General features: G+C 34.6%; 1 protein-coding gene across 1 annotated transcript; it reads left to right on the top strand.

Moving 5' to 3' along the window:
* The first annotated feature begins 14,463 nt into the window (after nt 1-14,463).
* Nucleotides 14,464-17,225, top strand: LOC129744716 (zinc finger protein Noc). Its single transcript, XM_055737381.1, has 2 exons — nt 14,464-15,021; nt 15,188-17,225. The coding sequence occupies exons 1-2, from the start codon at nt 14,935-14,937 to the stop codon at nt 16,559-16,561; spliced, it is 1,461 nt and encodes a 486-aa protein (XP_055593356.1). The 5' UTR covers nt 14,464-14,934; the 3' UTR covers nt 16,562-17,225.
* The last annotated feature ends 3,309 nt before the right edge of the window (nt 17,226-20,534 follow it).

Here is a 20,534-nt window from a genome sequence, read left to right as displayed (position 1 = left end):
AAATCAGGGAACTGATGAAATTAGGCAAAATCAGGCTACGTTAAAGTAACGGAAATTTCGCTCAAAGCGATGACCTTTTTTTTTGTCATCGCTCCACATTTTCACTCTAATATATGTTGTGAGCCTACTTGCATAAAAGCGATCTTAAACTTGGCAGGAATAACTTTTCGTGCCGTCAGCATGTAGAAATTGTTGACCTGGAAGTATTCCTAAATACAAAAAAAAAGAATCGCGCGAAGAAATGGACATACTTCAAAATTTGACAATCTTCTATTTCTCACACAGTTGATATTTTTCCATGAAACTTACACACAAGCAAAGTCATCATTCATATAAAGTCATATAAAGTCATCATTCATTAAACTTTGAACATTTTTCATGCACTAGAAAAAGAGGGCTTGTGATATAGCTCAGTTGGCTAGTCAGTTGGCTCCTGAGACGATGTCAGCGAGTTCGAGCCCAAGAGTAAATATCGAAAACAGTTTGTATTGGATAAGTTATTCGATAATTGTCCGCCAAATGCAACGTTCATAAATAGTCGCGAAAACCATAAAGATGGTGTTAAACGACTATAACCGAAACAAAAAGAAATACTACAAGGCCAACGACTTTTGGGCACGTCTAGCTTGTTAATTTTTTGGAGTGTAGATCTGTAAAATATCCAGCTTTAAAAAAATTAATTAGTTTCATATCACTGAAGTTTGCCGCCATCTCTCTGTTTTTCAATTTTTTTTAGGAAAAAATAATCAGTTGAAATCTCAAAGATTCTCTTAGAAAGATATAAAAATTATCAATTGTTAAATCATGATGCCAAGCATGCAACGCGCTTTAGCTTGTATGCAATACGAAATTCTGAAGGCTAAAAAACAACTCATGTTAGCCTACGAAAACCATGATCAGCATCAGAATCATTAGACTGAACGAGGAAAAAACCAACAAATGTCGTATTATTGACATGACAAACAAGAGGGCCCGAAGGTTAGGGAGGTGTTTATGAAGATGGTTTGAGAAGGAACACATGTTAGTTGGACCTGGCCACACGAATTCATTTCGATCTGGGTGTTCCACGTCCGTAAGAGAAGCTTTTTTTTAAGAATGACTGTTGATGGAAAATAAACAATCTTTTTCGGTTTTCATAAATAATACCTACTCATTGCGGTTTGGGAAAATAAATAAAAAAAAGACTTAAAAATGTCAAGATTTTCAAACCTCACAAAAAACTATATGGTAAAGATTTCCTCCCATATTCCAAACTGTCTTTTTTGATATTGTTTTTGAGTTACTTTTTTAAAGGTTTAAAAACGTCTCATATGTTTTCCATTTATTGCATAAGTTATAAGTTTAAAAAAAAGTTGTAAATAATGTACTGATCCATAAAATAGTTTTTTGGAACATTTCAATCACAGAAAGATCTCGAAGAAAAAATCCAAACCTTTTGATCTTCCGAAACAACGAACCTCGCCAGCGTGATCGGCTTTCGGAGCATAAAAAGGAACAAACCGCAATAAGCTGTATGACAATATGGTTTGTTTATGCTGGAGGCGTCATCAATCACTTCTAATCTGACCAGGCAGCAGCAGCAGCATAATGAGGGAACGCAAAATAGTCTTGTTTTGTTTTGTTTCGAGGGATAATCGGACTCAAGAGTGGCTTAGTAAATACTGTCACTCAGCCCTTCGTTTCCTGGCTTGGGATTTTCTTTGGCAGAACTGTCTTGTTTACTTTCCTAAGCAGAGATTTTTAATCGTTAATAGTGGAGGTTTCGCCATAAGAAGATTTCTCAAGATGCAGTTTTCTTCCAAAGACGGCATCCAATTTTAATCTTTACTAATCCCAACGGATGTTTGTTTGCTTTGAGGCTTCGGAAAATAAATCGGTTTTAAAGAAAAAAATATTCATTTCTATGCAGTTTTATTCCCGTATGCTTTGCAAACCATCTTTACCTAAGTTATGTACAGATTTTTTTCGATTTTATGTTATGTACATTATTCTGCAAATTAATAGTAAAAATCTTGCATTTCTATCCGGAAAAACATTCGATTAAAAGTTCAAAATTCAACAAAAAAGCTGGCAAAATCGGGGCAATATCAGGGCACATTTCCTCAAAACCCAGGAATCAATCAAAAAAAAATTGAAGAAATAAAATGAAAAAAAAATTCATCAAACTCATCGACAGATTTTGATTCGTATTTAAAGCTACCAAAGCTACATTTCATGATTATTTTTATAAAACTTGCTCGAAAAAAAAATGTTCTGGAGACTTTCGTTGTTTTTTTTTGTTTGATTCTTCAAAAAAGTGAATAAATCCGGGCAAAATCCCGGCACTTTTCAATGAAATCCGGGCAACCAGGCCGGGCCGGATTATGCCCAAATTTTGTGACAGTGACAAAATATCCAATTCCAAAAACAATAAGCATAATATCGACAATTTAAAAAACATATCAATCAAACTACAAAAATCACTATAATTGTAAAAACTCAAAAATCATAAAAATAAACATACAAACGGACCCGCATGTGAAAAAAAGTTTTTTTTTTTCATATTTGTCTTTATTACTGCTGTCATTTTTTGTCATGTTCTCCTTTAACATTTTTTTCTGTCATTTGGGTCAGTGTAGATTAGAAAAATCTTCTGACTTCTCGGAATTATTTTTTTTTATGATAGTCCACTCAATATAAAAATGTTTAAACCACTTTAGTGAAAAATAAAATTTAAGGTGACCTATTCAAATTATTTAAATACCGCCAATCATGCAGCAGGGTTAGATGCAACATTTGTATACCACATCAATTTTTCAATTTTAATTTTAATATAATGTAAGAAAGTTACCATTTAATGAGAACAAAATGATGCCGATATAGTTTCTCACATCGTGAGATGGCTTTTTGAAGTTTTTGATTCACCTATTTTTTTTTTTAAATCAAGCAACAGATGTAAAAAACTTCACACAGACGGATTGGCTGAATGATGTCGCCTACAAACTTGATATTGCTTTTATTTTCCTATACCAACACAGCCAATATTTCTCGGACAATCACCATTTTTTTTAAATATTTTTTTTATAGTTCAGATACCAGTCTAGGCTATAATGCATCAACATGCAAATCAAATATGATTGGAATATGATTGTTTTGCATCACGCGTTTGTTAATTTCAAAATTTCATCCAACTAAACATTATTTTTATGATTTCACCTATTAGATATTTTTGTAGTATTTTTTACCCCTAAATGTATGCAGCATTCTAATGATTTATTCTTTAAAAACATTTTTGCCATAAAAATGTAAAAATTAATTCGAACAAAACCAAAAATTTCTGCAATGCGTTTTATGCGTTTAAAATCACAAATATATCAAAACTGTACATTTTCAAACGTTTTCATTTTATTTTTCGTAGGAATAAAAGCACAGAAAACAGACGTACAAACTCGAACAAAAAACCGTCAAAAAAGTGTGTATAATTTCAAATGCTATCACCAAAAAATACGTTAGAAACTGACTGCAAACAGTGCCATCTATTGCGCCGTTCAAGAGTTACAAATCAACTTTAAAGTGCCCAGTTTTCGAAAAGGCGTAATTGTAGCCAAAAAACAAAAATTAGTTCAAAAGGGTGTTGGGATTTTTACACCAGTTTCGTGGGCTAGCTTGTACGTCTGTTCTCTGTGATAAAAGTTACAGTTACTAAAAGTAACTTACCCGTTTTTCTTATTAGGGTGAAAATCGCATGTTTTTGAAAATTCAAAAACCAATAATTTTTGTAACTACGTCAATTTAATGTCCCATAAACCTTAAAACTTTTGATATACCTCGAGAAGTATTGCATGAAAAGTAGTCATGCAATACTCCGCTAGGCACCCAGTAGTGATATCAATTGATTTTATTGTTTTACAATGCCAAAAGACATGCCCCATTCAACACCTTATAACTTTTTTGTCTATAAAGATATGGTGTTACGGTCTTGGACAAAGTTGTTTAGCAGAAAATTTACTTTAGAGAAGTAATAATTTGGTACAAAAACCATTAGTAAGCTCTGTTCCACATAGGAAACAAAAATGTTATGTTGACTTTTCAGTACAAAATTTTCAATTTTCCAATACAAACCTAAAAGTTCAAATTGACTCATGTAAATGTTACTTAAAAAATATGCAAAAATCATGGATGAGTTTTGAACCAAAACAAAGCTTTCTAGACTCCTGGGTTTGAGAAATTAAAAAATGATCCCAAATCGGCTCAGGCTAATGATGCGTAAATAAGTCAACAACATATCTAAATATTATGCTTACGCAAAGCGACGACGATGACAGTTGGAAAGAGATTTTTATCTCAAGGCACAGCTGAAATATTTAGAGTGCACAGTGGTCCAGATCAAACATTTAGCGAGACAAAATTAATAACACAAAATCGGTACGTTTTAGACAAATCATTTGTTCTACAAAGTTACTTCATATAACAAGTGCTTTCTTTTTAAAAGGTGATTTATAAGGACGTGTCAATACCGTGGAAATTCGAAATACTAATTTCTTTCGGTGAAGAGATAGAGTAAAGAAATTTTCTAGAAAGCTACAGATTGTATCTTTTGAAGAAACTTTGCTGAACATACCAAAGTCGTGAAATGGAACGGTATCGTTCTATGATTTTTTCAAGATTAAAAAAGTAGGGCGTGTCTAAAAAAACGGTTTTTGCTTATAATTTTTTTTTTACAAGCTCTACAAGTTTGGTGTGTTCTAGACACTTTCTCAACACAACAAAACACATATTTTTCTCGAAGACTGTGCATGGCTATCATATTGTATTTTGAAGCTAGGAGCATTATTGTGTAAAAATTTATCACTTTTTGAGCTGCTATATCTCGAATTGGGGCAAACAAAAAAATCTGATTTTTGCTGCATCAACTAGGTTGTAATATAAAAATTTGATACAGAAAAAACTAGAGATGGGTTTTTTGTTTAACTCGAGATTTTTAATTTTCAACATTTTTTATTTTTATGTTTTTTTTTAAACAAAAAAACACGTATAAAAATTTCGTGCTTTAATTTTCATTGAAATCACATTCAGTCGGTCAAATGATAGTATTTATGCTTTATTTCTTACCATGCTCAAATATTCCCTTTATTAAAATCCTGAAGCTAAAAATACTTTTTATATGAACAAATGCATTTCATACAACAATAATGTTAAAAATGTTAAATTCAAATATACTTAAATATACTGTGCGCAGCTTCAGGCAGTTGAATTTCTTCGACCCTGAATTTTAGCTTCTCTCCCCGCTACAACTGGGTTTCTTCGAACTGAAAAAAAGATAAACCAGAACTTATTTCATTTCGTAAGTCAAATTTTAACTTACGAACACGCCAAGAAGGATAATTCTTTCCTAATATGGAGGAAACTTTTAAATACAACTCCATGGATCATACGTACGCATGTAACGGGGAAAAACCATAACAATATTTATTAGGATTTTTCGCGTCGATTGGTTGCGGTTTGTTCAGTCTTTTCCCAGATGATTTACAAATATAAAAATTTTGAGAACATGTGTCAGTCAAATCGTTATTTCCTTTATATCAGCCATGGTAAAGAGAAGTTCGCTTTTGATATTGACTAATAAATTCTTGAACAAAAAACATGTTGGATGTAATAATTTTATCTCATCTTCCATTTTCAAACTTCTTCCAGAGTTAACACACGGGTGTCTTTATTTAAAAAAAAAACAAGTTAAATTGGTCTACATAATATAGTTGAAGAGGGAAAGTCATTGTTCCCTTTCAAAAAGTTCATATGACGGTATTCAATGTACTGAGTTAAGGTTAAGTCACTCCGACAAAGAAACGCCAAACATTCCTCTGGCGTCTACGGATCTACCGTGGGTTGTACAGACGCTTGCGAGGATGCGCCTGGCGATTTTGTCAGTGATTTGACTTTTCGTCTTACATTTTAGGTAATTATCTACTAGCAATTAACAGTAGAAACACTGTATGGAACTTCCATTTCGCTAAATCGAATATATCTCTAAATTCAAACTCGCCAAACATAACATGCTTAATAGCAAGCCTGCGCTTTCTGTGACCATTATCTGCACAAAAGCAGAAAATTTTTAATAACTTTTAAAGCCGGAAAAATAGAGGGTTTTAGAGGAGGATTTGTTATTTTTTCTATGAAAAAACATAAAAATAAAAAATGTTGAAAATTAAAAATCTCGAGTTAAACAAAAAACTCATCTCCAGTTTTATCTGTATCAAATATTTATATTACAACCTAGTTGATGCAGCAAAAAGCAGATTTTTTCGTTTGCCCCAATTCGAGATATAGCAGCTCAAAAAGTGATAAATTTTTACACAATAATGCTCCTAGCTTCAAAAGACAATATGATAGCCATGCACAGTCTTCGAGAAAAATATGTGTTTTGTTGTGTTGAGAAAGTGTTTAGAACACACCAAACTTTTAGAGCTTGTATAACAAAAGTTATAAGCAAAAAACCGTTTTTTTAGACACGCCCTACTTTTTTAATCTTGAAAAAATCATAGAACGATACCGTTCCATTTCACGACTTTGGTATGTTCAGCAAAGTTTCTTCAAAAGATACAATCTGTAGCTTTCTAGAACATTTCTTTACTTTATCTCTTCACCGAAAGAAATTAGTATCTCGAATTTCCACGATATTGACACGTCCTAATAATGCACCTTTTAATAAGAAAGCGCTTGTTATATGAAGTAACTTTGTAGAAAAAATGATTAGTCTAAAACACACGGATTTTGTGTTATTAATTTTGTCTCGATAAATGTTTGATCTAGACCACTGTGGAGTGGTGTTTACCTCTTTACCTCACTCTTTCTTATACAAAGATCACCCGTGGAATTGTCAATTTTTTCTCTAGTTTGTACATTTTTTATGTATAGAAAAAAAAATCGATAATAGACCCTGTAACACAGGTGCACTTAAGCCTTCAATAGGAAAACTTAAATTTGGTAAATTAAATTTGTAAAACAATAAAAAAATACAATTTTTACCTATCTGAAAACTCTCAAAAAATATTAAATCAATTCTCGATCCTCATCTTGTTAGCGACGACGCCCAATCGAAATGTTGAACGACTTCGAGTGGAAATCCTCCACAGGTTTCATTCTCGTGGAATTGTGAGTCGAAATTGACAGCTCGATGCCACCGACGTCGTCGTCAGTCGGCATGTAATGTAGTAATCACCCATTGGCAGACAACTTGCCACTCATTCTAGCAAACAATCTAAAAGCCAAAGTCAGTTTCAAGTATTCTTTGTATTTTTTTTCTCGCTTCCCTCTATTGCCATCCATCATTTTTACTCGCCCTCGTCTGCATTGGGTGGGCGGGAGAAGAAAGCAATTCAACAAAGGCCAAAATTAAATAACGATCTGCGTGAGGGAAAACAACGATTCTGACAGTTAAATTATGGGGTGATTGGATTTGGCTTTCCATCATATCGGTTTCGGCGCAATGAAGCTGTAACAGTGGAAATTAAAGGGAATTTCGTATTTCAAGGATTCGATTTTTTTTTTCGTCATTGAAGAGAAAAGTCAAGTAAGAACGAAATAACTTTAAGCATTTCCAAAAACGGTTTATTGATTCTGCATGCCAATATCAGACGATAATTATTTTTCGCGCAAAATATAGTTTTTTTTAATGAAATTTCAACGTTTAATCCACGTTTGGCACAGTGTGCAGTCGTTATCGTTTTGCTCCAATCATCACTTTTAATATGATTTTTCGAGGATAACAACGTAATTAAATCAGACAAGGGGATAATTATTTCTCGCTTGATCAAAACCGTATTTCCCACTTCCCGACCGTTCTCGAGCAAAAAGGCGTTGCAAAGTCGTTATGTTTCCTCCATTTATTTGTCTGCTGGGCTGGCCGGGACCGGAGGCGGAGAAGTGGCCGACAATCTGCGAAAGAGTGGAACAAGATGCTGAGTCTCCTCTGTCTGATAGATCATCGTCGGTTCGGTTGGCATGTTTTTGCCGCTCGGTGTCCTGCAAAAAAGAAGGAGGAAACGCACTCTCAGCCGTTTTCTTTTAATTACTTTTCCTGCATGTGGCGGCAGACTGGTGCGCTGCTGTTGAGTTTGACTCTTGAAAAACACCACCCACAAAACGGTGCTCTCGATCCGGAGGGCGAATAGGGATGGTCACGTACAACTCGATGGTCAAGAGTTGTCCTTTCCTGGAGGGGACGGATGGCACCTAAGAAGTTGACAAAGTAATTTATTCAAATTCAAGTTTATCTCAATGCTCTTTGGTTTATAGTGGAATAAATTCTTTAAACGAAATTGTCAGCAAATAATCTAAACTAGGACCTCAACTTTATAAAATGTCCATGCAAAACCATGCATTTGAAAATCAATCCATCATTTGAAAAAATGATGAGGATGATAAAATTTAAAAAAGAATTTCATAAAAACATTGAAATTCAAATTTGATTTTTTTAAAGAATTTCTCTAAGCAAATGTATAAAAGTCATAGGTTTGAATATTTTCAAAGCGAAAATGTTCTAAATCTTATTGAGAAAAAAGATTCGCAGTTCCTTGAAAATTATCTTCTGGTGAACGATTTGAATTAGACAATTTATGAGTGAATATTCTTTTTAGATCGTCAAAATTTTCTTCAATTTTCCCCTATGAATAAAATTTTCAAAAGTTCAAAACACTATCCTTCAATGATCCGATACATTGAAACTGAAATTTAAACTAACTGAGATACATAACTCTTCGTGAAAAATATTTACGAATTATCAAATGATATATGAAAAGTCGAATTAAGTTATTGGTATCATTATATAACCGGAGACGAGACTTTGGGAATGATGAGGTAGTTGGCGCCAGGAGCTCTGGGCGATCAATAATTTTCTCGTGTGCAGGGGGAGTTTAAGCACGTTAAAGCTTAGTTCTTTTAGAAATGGGACAGTTACGAATGCTTGTATCTAAAAAACCATTCGTTTGATCTAGATACTTTCTATGAAGAAAATGAAGGTAATCTTATGATAATTAGATCAAATTGGAATTTTTTTTATCGTTTGTTTTTAAGAAAAAAATCTACTCTATTCTTGGTACCTAGGCCGACGCACACTTTTCAGTCATGATATTGATCAGTTTTTCAAATTTATACTTCGTCTGATCTGTAATTTAGGTGGCTACATCTTTCTCTTTCAATTTTTCTCTTTTTTTACTCTCTTTAGGTTTTTAAAAACAGTGGAAACCAAATTTTTAGTTTTGAAAATTGTAATTTTTTTTCCACAGGAACAGAATTTTGCAAAATCAATATATTTTATACAAAATAACCAGCAAATACATACTTTAATATACCCAGGACCTTACCGCGAGCAGACATGGTAATGGGTTTAAAAGCTGGAATTTATTTGAAACAGGGTATTTCATAAGTTTGGTCATTTATCAGAAATCATCTGTCACATAGCCTCAAAAAGCAGCAAAAAAAATTTTTTTTTGAGGTTTGATGACTCATTACTAAGCAACACTTTCAGCTTAAGGAAGAAAATTTTTTTGAACATTCAGCGATCTACACTTAGTTTTTCGCTTATTCAAAATTGAAAATGCTGCACCCATAGAAGAGGTTGCAAAAATCCAATGCCTATTTAGCAAATCTCTGTGCCGATAATGCGCTGAAATGTGCACTGTGCCGAAGACGGTATGTTTGAAAAATCGTAACTGGCATAAGGACTCGGCTCCCAACCAAAATGATGGCCACTACATTCAAGCGAAACAAGAAAAACATTTTATGGGATTTCCTTCCTATTGGATAATTCCCAGAAACAAGAAAATAAAAATTAAAACCACAGCGCTGTAGTGAGAATCGAACTCAAATCACCAATTGTATCTTCATGCCAGACCGACATTCTAACCAGTGTACTGTTCGAGCTTCATGCAGGAGGAGGTATATTTGTCATAGGCTTTCTGTTACCGATCAATCACAAAAAAACGTACAACGGCGGCTTCCCGTCGTTTGGCTTCCTTTCAAGGCATTCCTTTGTCTTAAGATGGAAACGGGAAAGGGAACGGGAGTGAAGGAACGGGAAACCCATTGAATGAGAACTGTGCTTTGCTTACTGCCTGCTATTACATACACACGCTACATATACACAGCTGCTAAAGCCGGGCAGCTTGGCCGGTGTTGTTTGCCGGTGCATTGAAGGAATGTTTTTGTTGTTGCTTTTGCTACATACACACGCACAGCTTAGCCGTGTTTGCCGGTGGTTTGAATTAGAAGGATGTTTTTGTTGTTGCTTTTGCTACATTCACACGCACAGTGCTCGGTTCGCTGGCTGCCTGGTGTTGGCCGGTATTTATTTCCATCTTTCTTCGGCTTGTGATGCGATGGGGAGGGACGCTAAAACGTTTTTATTTTGTTTCATTCAGACATTCGCAATTCGGTTGCGCTGGGAGGTTAATGCCGGTGGGCGCAAATCGAATCAGTGCCGGTCGCGTTATCTTCTTGTACCAATGATGCTATGAAATTGACTACACGCCATTGGCACAGAGGCTGAATTTTGGGTGTGGAATGAGACATGACTTCCCTGATGACCCTTAACCGTAGTTGCCGATCATGTGCTAAACTCCAATGCTTGATTTGAACTTTGTAGACATTTTTGACAGTGTTTGCATACTTTTCCACCACTCACACACAATTATTCTTTGAATAATAAACGGTTTTGACAGCTGTCAATTTGATAATGAAGATTTTAAGGAAACTGTGCATTTTTATTTCTTTTTCTTTTGCATCGTAAATATCTCAAAAACGCGAAAATTTTAAATTTTGAAACAAAAAGTTTAGATAGTACTTTTTACAGGCAAGAAAATGCTGTCAATATTGTGAATGTCCAATTACTGGTTAATGAGCTAGTAGAGAAAGAAAGTGTCCCATTTCTAAAAGAACTAAGCTTTATATCAGCTTAGCAGTGACGAAGCTTCCACAATTTCTAAAAGTCAAGCGACTCATTTTGATTTATATTTTATGCGAGGCCGGGAAAAATCAGCTAGTTCCTCTTACAAAACGTTTCGAATCATTTCAAAACAAAAACTGTTCCATTTGCATAACGAAACTTGGGATGGTCTTAGCAGAGCCGGTCTTCAAGCTACAAATCACGGTACTTACGAATAAATGTAGATACATTTAATATGAAAGTATACGTTTATAAACATGAAAACTTGTTCATTATAACCTCTGCTGGAATTGATTATGCAAAAATTATCCAATAAATTGTCTAATGAATCGTAATGATAAATATTACCAGAACACAGATTCTACATCATCAAAAATGCTCTTCACGGCAACATGCACCGCAAAATTGTGTAAAACGTAAAACGAAAATCTGACTAGAGGATTTGCTACGTTAGTACAGTTTTAATTTTTAGGAGAACTATAGCACGACTTTTAACGACAACGGTATTAAGGTTACTTCAGTCACATCACATCTGAAAAACCTTCCTAATGAACCTCAGGATGAGTTCTATAGTATGCTATGTAGAGTTTTTAAAATGTCAATACAAAGAATTTATTGAGTTACAATTATTACTTGATAATTACTCTCATTCTAAATCGCTAGGTATGCAATACAATTTTGTCATGATTTGTACACTGCAAAAAATCTACATATTGGGGATATGTGTTTGCCTTATAGATTTTTGCAATGTGATTCCCATTTAGAAATTACGTGTCCACACATATAGAATACAAAATTATGACTTTTATATGTGCCACATAAAAGTTATATGTATGGGATGAATATTATTAGCCTAAATTGGACTCAAACATTTGCCTAGATCTAGGCGTTTACTTGCTTGCCTACTCGAAAGCGTTTGTATTTTGTTGGAGTTGGTATTTCGGAGGGAAATAAAAAAAATTGTGAGGTGTTGGCTATTGAAACATTTTTGTAATATATATATATTTTTAATAGATATAAATATTAAAATGCTGAGCCTTATACTATGTCTCGTTTCGTATTCCACTGGAACAGAAATGAGAAATCCGCACCGGAAAATCAGTAGCTGAGACCCATATGCGACGTTAATTCCCGGTTGACCCGTTTGTCCAACATGTTCGACTGGACGAAGGGATGAGCTTCCTGTGGGGGGAGAACAGAAGAGATCAATAATCGATATTTTCTATTTAATAGAGTAATACTTACCTAATCAAAATGTTTTAATTGACACTGGCACTGAACACCAACTTTTTCTCCAGGGTGGCCATTTTGAACTCATTGCAATATTAAAAGACGAAAATCATATAATTTATGTGTCAATATCATTTAAACTTCAAATTTCGAACATACAATTTATGTGTGACATATGATGTTCATATGAAGTATATGAAATCTATGCGTAGAGCAGTTTTGAAGACCTTATGTGTGAGAAAACATACATCCAAGGTGTGGATTTTTTGCAGTGTTGGATGGAAAAATATGATGAAATCCATTTTTCATACTTTAAGAGCAAATAAAAAATGAACTACAGCGCCGTTATTAAACATTTGATCCAAAGTGTGATTGATTGGAAAAAAGTAAAACAAAGTAAAGTAAACACATATTTTTCAAAACCCCATCCTTTGTTTGATGGAACATCTCTAAGGCCAACCGTTGATGGGTGTTAATTGCCAAAAACATGAATACAACTGGCATCTGTTTTTCTAACCCACCAAGCGTAAATCAAACAGCAAAGAACAAACATGAAGATAACTGCCCCGTTCTCGGTACTCCTCTGCTTTTCTGGTATTCCATTTATTTATTATCGCAGTGTCAAATTTTGAAATGTTTTTCTGTCGTACAAAAATGTTTGGCGAAGCACTTTGAGCTTTGTCATTTTCGTTCAAACTTCTGCCGTTTGGAAAATTTGTTGATTTTGCTTTTGGTTTTTATTGTTTTTCTCGTTTAACGTTTTCTGCGCTTTATGTTTTCGTTCCTCGTTTATTTGTCGAGTTTGCTTGTTAGTCGGGAGATAAAAAGAAGCTCAACACAAGTAGTCACTTAGCGGTGCATTTATATAGTCGAACAAAACGACGAAAACGAGGTGTCTAAGTTATGATCTTCAGCGCTTAAAACAGCCGTTTGCCATCATATCATCAATTCGAAAGCGGCGAGCAGTTAGTTATGATTAAGCAAAAGACCAGATCCACCCTACATACACTCTCAAGATGTTGGAAATTTACAAAAGCCAGGCTCATTCACGAACGTCAGGATTTTGTCAATCCATGCGAACGTGTCGAGACCATGGAAAACCTGATAGCTGACGGGTTCTTCAAATATGAACGACTCAATGGATTTCATCTCACGCAGATATCCGGATTGGAAACTGACTGAACGGATCGCATCATATCTTGAAAGAGGCAGACAACAACAAACAGCAGCGCGCGTCAATTTTTCTTTCAGGCCGTATAATCATCTTCTTTGGCCAAGTCGTTGGCGGGTCAGCATCAAAAGACGAAAAGCAGCGATTTGACTGCCATTAACATCAACATCATCATCGTTGTAGTTGAGCCGTGTTTATCTTCTTTTCCTCCCTCGGGTTTTTTTCTTCTTTTCTTTAACGAATGGAGGCGGATGGTTTTGTGGGCAGTCAACAGTGGCGGCATATCATATTCGCGGTTCCATCATCCTGGGTGGTAAACTGACAAGACAAACAAAATACGTACACAACGACAAACTCGACGATCCCAGGTCAAAGGCAGAAAGGAAAGAACCCATCCATGTGAAGTTAAAGGAAGGCGAAGATCAAACAGAACGTTGATGGAAGCAATTAGTTGGTATTGTGTGTTAAAAATGCAGTGTTACCAGAGAACCAGTACTATGGAAATACATATGTAAGGATTTGAAAAATTAAAAAGTGGAATCGTAGAAAATTGGTTAACCCAACAGCAAAAATAACATCATTGGATTAAAATAAAAGACTACACCGAAAACACATTTGATGAGGAATTAATAAGAACTATAAACAACATTGAAAAAGTCTAAAAAACTGCAGCACAGTTAATTTCCCCTCCGAATGTACTGCTCGATATGCTCGCGTCGCGCTAAGTACAACTCTCTGCATGCAGCGGAATCCAGCCATTTTTCACGGGAAACGTAGCTGCTCTTTTAAGCCTACTCACTTGTTTATGCTCATACGCTCAATTTCGTCAGTCAACATAAGCGGCTATACTCATCACCATTTGGTGTGAAATTAATGACCAAGGTAAGTAAGAAATCAAAAGAAACGACCCGTCAGGCCCCTTCCAAGGAGCAAATAAGAAGGCAAATTCCAACAGTTGCATAGGCCAGAGCGAGACCGAGCAGTCATTTCCCCTTCGCGTGAGGCTGTGTTTGTGTTATTGCTAAGAGGGGCGCATGCTTTCTAGCGTTCCCATTGGCCGAAGTCGAAACCGAAAACGGCATCCATGATGGCAATGTGCATTCGCTCGCAGTGGTCATAAATCGTTTGGTGTTATCCAGTTTTCAGTTTGAGTTTGTCTGTCGGGCCGTTAACAGCTATTCCTCGGGAGCTTGGATCGTTTATTCGAATTGGTAGTTTGGAGTACCACAACAGAAGTGAGAGAAGAGCAGACTAGTGAGTGAAGAGAAGAGAAGACGATTGAACATCTCAGAGAACAAACATCGGGCATCGATATACTTCATGGGAGGTTGCTGGTGGAAGAGCAACCAGTTCAACAGTATATGGAAAGAGCTTGAGCGAACAAGGTGGATTCAAAAAAGTTGCAGCCAAGGAAGGTGTGTTGTTTGGAGTGGGAAAAATACCTACACGCTGTAAGGCGTTTATGAGTTTATGTGAGAATAACTACAGCTGGATGTGAAAATTACTATCAAAGGATTATCAAATTTATGGTGAACTTGCGGAATAATTATTTCTAAAAGCGGCAACATAAAACGCAAACGTGGATTTAACAACTAGTGGATTATTGAGCCCAATGGTGATACTGGACGGAGAAACAATGTTGCAAGTTGGAAACAATCAGTACCTTCAGCCAGATTATCTTTCCCCGCTGCCCACAACGGTAAGCTTATATTTTTGGGCTTAAACGTCTTTTGTTGATGCTTTATGAATAACATTTTTAGTTTTGTTTTCTCAAGTCATAAGCATTTGCTGTATTTCTATAATCCAGCAATAAACACTGCTATTTGTGCATCCTCTAAATAATCTTTTTTTCCTCTTTATTCCAGTTGGATGCAAAAAAGAGCCCTTTAGCGCTCTTAGCACAGACGTGCAGCCAGATTGGAGCTGATTCCGGAAACATAACGGTAAAATCGTTAGTGTCGCCGCAGGAGAAAAATAAAAAATCATCCTCTACAATGCCTGCCGCCTCCATGGATAACGGAGTAGCATCGGGCAGCTCGCGATCGCCGTCGGTAAAGACTGAAAAGTCGGACTCGTCACCGGAAATCAAACTAGCATTCAAGCCATACGAAATGAATGTGCTTACAACCAAGATTAAAAGTGAAGATCGGCCATCTTCGAAAATGAGCAGTGGTAGTGATGTTATGAATAACAATAGTGTAAATCATGTTAACAATAATGATATAAAGAAAGAAGTGCGTACATCTTCGAGGGGTAGTGCTGAATCGCCAAATCGTGCCGGAAGTGTCAGTCTAAAGAATGGCGATGTTTCTAGTGAAAATGGTAAAAGCACGCCTGACGGAAGTAGTAGGAAAACAAATTCTCCAAATGATCGTGACAAATCTACTGCAAGCCCTATTGTGCGTTCTGGTGCTGAAATGATGCATGCTGGAAAAGACTTGTCAGGATACAAACCTGGTGTTTACGGGATCAACCCACTTACTGGATTGCCGTCACCGTCGGGAATGGATCATACAAACCCTGCCTTCAGACCTCCGTTTGCTGGAGCTTTTAGTCATCATCATGCGGCCATGTTGGCAGCAGCATATCCAGGAGCAGCAGCAGCTGCTGCCGCTGGTGCAAACCCGTATCTTCAGTATACTCGTGTTAAGACTCCGTCTGGTGGAGAAACGTTAGTTCCCATTTGTAAGGATCCATACTGTACCGGATGCCAGTTTTCTGCCCATAACCATCAGATGATGATGGGTGGTCAGTGTCCTGCTGGCTGTACTCAGTGTGATCACCAAAAATACAGCCTGGCAATGGCTATGGGCACCCTACCGCCAGGTTATCCATATCCTCCTTCTGCTACTCAGCCGGGAAGACCTTATATGTGTAACTGGGTTCTCGGCGATTCTTATTGTGGCAAGCGGTTCAATACGACTGACGAACTGCTGTCACATCTTCGCACGCATACCGCCAATTTATCAGATCCAGCAGCTCTAGCCCTGCAGCAACAGTTGATGCCACTGAGTGGTATCTTTCCACCCTCATCACTGCATCGAGGCTACCCCAATCCTCCGCTAAGCCCTCTATCCGCAGCCAGATACCATCCCTACGCTAAGCCTGGAGCGCTTCCGGCGGCGTTACCTGGTTCTCCTTACGGTGCGGCCTTCAACCCGGCTGCCTTTGGCCAGTACTATTCGCCGTATGCTGCCGCGCTTTACAGCCAACGGATGGGAGCAGCAGTACATCAGTGAGCGATGGATACTACCGAAAGTTCAGGAGCTAATTGCTGAAAATCTGTGATATTAAAATTATTCTACTGCAAACGATGAGGATATTGTGGAGCGACGGATATAAATTCGATCGAACACAGACTAGTAATTATCAAAATGATTGTGTATACCAAATTGTGGTTGTAAAACTGGTTTCAAGACTTTATTTTACCATACTCATAAATCAGAAGTGAAACCAAATACACGTGAACAAATCATAAAATTAGTTTTGAATCATTGTTTAAGTTTACTTTATTACCACCTTTGTTGGCATAGATGCCGTCGGCAATTGGCTATAAATCAATTGTACATTTTTTCTTCTGAATCATTGGTGTTTCAAAAAAGTGAAGCCTTAAGTTTGATTTATAATACGTTTTCTATCAATTATTTATTATATATTTCTGAAAAGTGAAACAAAAATCTTTTTCTGTTAGAACTAGTTTGATCAAAAGCAAGCATTTGAGAGGTTTAAACATTAGAGCATTTCACAAGAACTTAAGCAAAAAGTATACTGTACAGCCAAATCCTAAATCAGAAAATGAGAAGAGTTTAAACATTAAAAAATAGTGAGCCGCTAAATCTTTATTAATTAACTTTAGGTGTACGTCATGAGAAAGAATAAATGATTTTTAAAGAAAACTCGTAACGATTTCAGTTTTCGTTATTTATTGGTTAATTACCAAGCCTTTCAATTATCACCCTTTTTGCTCGAGTGGAGAACGACGTCGTCGTTTGTCATCTTGTCGGTGTAAATTCCGCTCTTTTTATGCTGTTGGTGTTTCCACTTCGCACATTTGTTCTCCCCGCGCCGTTGCTGTTTCCTTCCATTTATCACAACCCATCCGGAGAGAGGGGCTGAGGGTAAAGAGGCTGAGAAAGTGGTTGAGGGGCCGTTCGCCATCCTCCCAGCATAGTGCTGTAATAAATCTCGTTGAAGCCCACTGTGCCATGTGTCGCCCCATTCGTCCGTCGTCGTTTGTCTCGTTTTGCTGAGGTTGGGTTTGCTCACTCCGGGTGCGCCTCGAGTTCAGGACATTGCAGCATAAAACATGAATGAGACACAAGAAATAATAAATTTTACTTGCTTCAAAGTTTACCGCATCTCTTGCCGCCACCTCTTCTGGGTGACGTGGAATCCCGAAGCAAAGATGCCAGCGGCGTGTAGTTGAATAAGTTGAACCGGCTCTGAACTGGTGCGCCGAATCGCGCAAGCAAACATACACAATCCTCGGCTGCGCTTCGAAAACATTAATCACCCGCACGACGAGGGAAACGTCAGGCGAAACTGAAATTTATGTGTAATTATCTTCGATTATACAGTCGTTATTTTTCGCTTGTTCCCCGCTTTGCAACCAAACCATCGCATCGCATCGCAGCTGGGCACGTCAAGCTTGGTGGTGCTGTTTCGTCGACGATTCCACCAAATTCCGGTTCGCTCCTCCGAAAAGCCATCATGCAGACAGCGAAAAGTGGCAATCAGCCAAACAACAAAATCGGTCCACTGACTGGACACACAACTGATTTTTGACACTTCTTTGAAAATTTACCGTGTCAATTGGAAAAAAATCTGTAAAGGTGGATATAGCGCGGCAATCTGTAATCACCTGATTAAGCGATCTGAATAATAGCACATCAATTATCAAATTAGTCTAATTCCATTTCAATTTTTGTTTGTGTTTTCAACTTGCCGATTCGCTTTTGGCGGTCGTTTGCACTGATGATGATGATGATACGGATTCGTCTCACGCTATCTGTCTGTTGTATGTAGCTACAAGTTGTGATTGCTTCTTCTGCTGGGGCTGCTGATGTTGCTGTTGCTGATCAACAAGCCATAACAAGTCGTCTGACAATACCTACCTGATTGAGATAAAAAAAATAACTTGAGCACGATTTAATCAAAGCATTGCTCATCAGAGCGGGTCTGTAGACTCTTGTACCCCATGGGCGTTCAAGCTGAAGTAAACACTTCAAGCGCATCCGTTTGAAAGGGTTGCTGAACATTGTTCATTAGACCCATCGTAAAGTACTGTGTTCTGGCCTGGATAACTTATTTCTGTTATGGTTGGTTCAATAAAAACAAGAATAACATTAATCGCCTATTTAAACTTTTGTGCAATTCCAATATTATTGCAAGGTGACCATTGAAAAATATAGCATGATCAAGTTATAGTTAAATTAATATTAATCCGAAAAAACAACAACGGCAAATAATTGAAAAAAAACGAAAATTACAAAAAAAAAAAACAAATTGCTAAAACCATTTATATTTGTAGAAACTGAAAAAAACTGTCGAAGTAATGTAACTTCCAAAAGAAAATTAAAAAACAAATTTAAAAAAACTACAAAAGCAAAAACAACGTAACAAAAATTGCAAAGATAAAAAAAATACAATAATCACAAAACTTGCAAATTACAAAAATTACGAAAATTACACAAATTACAAAATTACAAAAATTACAAAAATTACAAAAATTACAAAAATTACAAAAATTACAAAAATTACAAAAATTACAAAAATTACAAAAATTACAAAAATTACAAAAATTACAAAAATTACAAAAATTACAAAAATTACAAAAATAACAAGAATTAGAAAAATTACAAAAATTACAAAAATTACAAAAATAACACAAATTACAAAAATGACAAAAATTACAAAAACTTCAAAAACTTCAAAAATAACAAAAATTACAAAAATTGAAAAAAATAACAAAAATTACAAAAATTACAAAAATTACAAAAATTACAAAAATTACAAAAATTACAAAAATTACAAAAATTACAAAAATTACAAAAATTACAAAAATTACAAAAATTACAAAAATTACAAAAATTACAAAAATTACAAAAATTACAAAAATTACAAAAATTACAAAAATTACAAAAATTACAAAAATTACAAAAATTACAAAAATTACAAAAATTACAAAAATTACAAAAATTACAAAAATTACAAAAATTACAAAAATTACAAAAATTACAAAAATTACAAAAATTACAAAAATTACAAAAATTACAAAAATTACAAAAATTACAAAAATTACAAAAATTACAAAAATTACAAAAATTACAAAAATTACAAAAATTACAAAAATTACAAAAATTACAAAAATTACAAAAATTACAAAAATTACAAAAATTACAAAAATTACAAAAATTACAAAAATTACAAAAATTACAAAAATTACAGAAATTACAAAAATTACAAAAATTTCAAAAATCACAAAAATTACAAAAATAACAAAAATTAAAAAAAAATACAAAAATTACAAAAATTACAAAAATTACAAAAATTACAAAAATTACAAAAATTACAAAAATTACAAAAATTACAAAAATTACAAAAATTACAAAAATTACAAAAATTACAAAAATTACAAAAATTACAAAAATTACAAAAATTACAAAAATTACAAAAATTACAAAAATTACAAAAATTACAAAAATTACAAAAATTACAAAAATTACAAAAATTACAAAAATTACAAAAATTACAAAAATTACAAAAATTACAAAAATTACAAAAATTACAAAAATTACAAAAATTACAAAAATTACAAAAATTACAAAAATTACAAAAATTACAAAAATTACAAAAATTACAAAAATTACAAAAATTACAAAAATTACAAAAATTACAAAAATTACAAAAATTACAAAAATTACAAAAACTACAAAAATTACAAAAATTACAAAAATTACAAAAATTACAAAAATTACAAAAATTACAAAAATTACAAAAATTACAAAAATTACAAAAATTACAAAAATTACAAAAATTACAAAAATTACAAAAATTACAAAAATTACAAAAATTACAAAAATTACAAAAATTACAAAAATTACAAAAATTACAAAAATTACAAAAATTACAAAAATTACAAAAACTACAAAAATTACAAAAATTTAAAAAAAAAATTACAAAAATTAAAAAAAATAACAAAAATAGCAAAAA

The sequence above is a fragment of the Uranotaenia lowii genome, chromosome 2 (genome assembly GCF_029784155.1).
Source record: "Uranotaenia lowii strain MFRU-FL chromosome 2, ASM2978415v1, whole genome shotgun sequence".
Taxonomy (NCBI): Eukaryota; Metazoa; Arthropoda; class Insecta; order Diptera; family Culicidae; genus Uranotaenia; species Uranotaenia lowii.
The sequence above is the reverse complement of the archived record's forward strand: the minus strand, read 5'-3'. Positions and strand labels throughout refer to the sequence as shown.

Excerpts from the sequence above, each read along its gene's own strand:
- LOC129744716 (XM_055737381.1), top strand. The coding sequence starts at position 14,935 with ATGGTGATACTGGACGGAGAAACAATGTTGCAAGTTGGAAACAATCAG. Across the intron at positions 15,022-15,187 it reads TTTCCCCGCTGCCCACAACG|TTGGATGCAAAAAAGAGCCC; the intron begins GTAAGCTTATAT and ends TCTTTATTCCAG.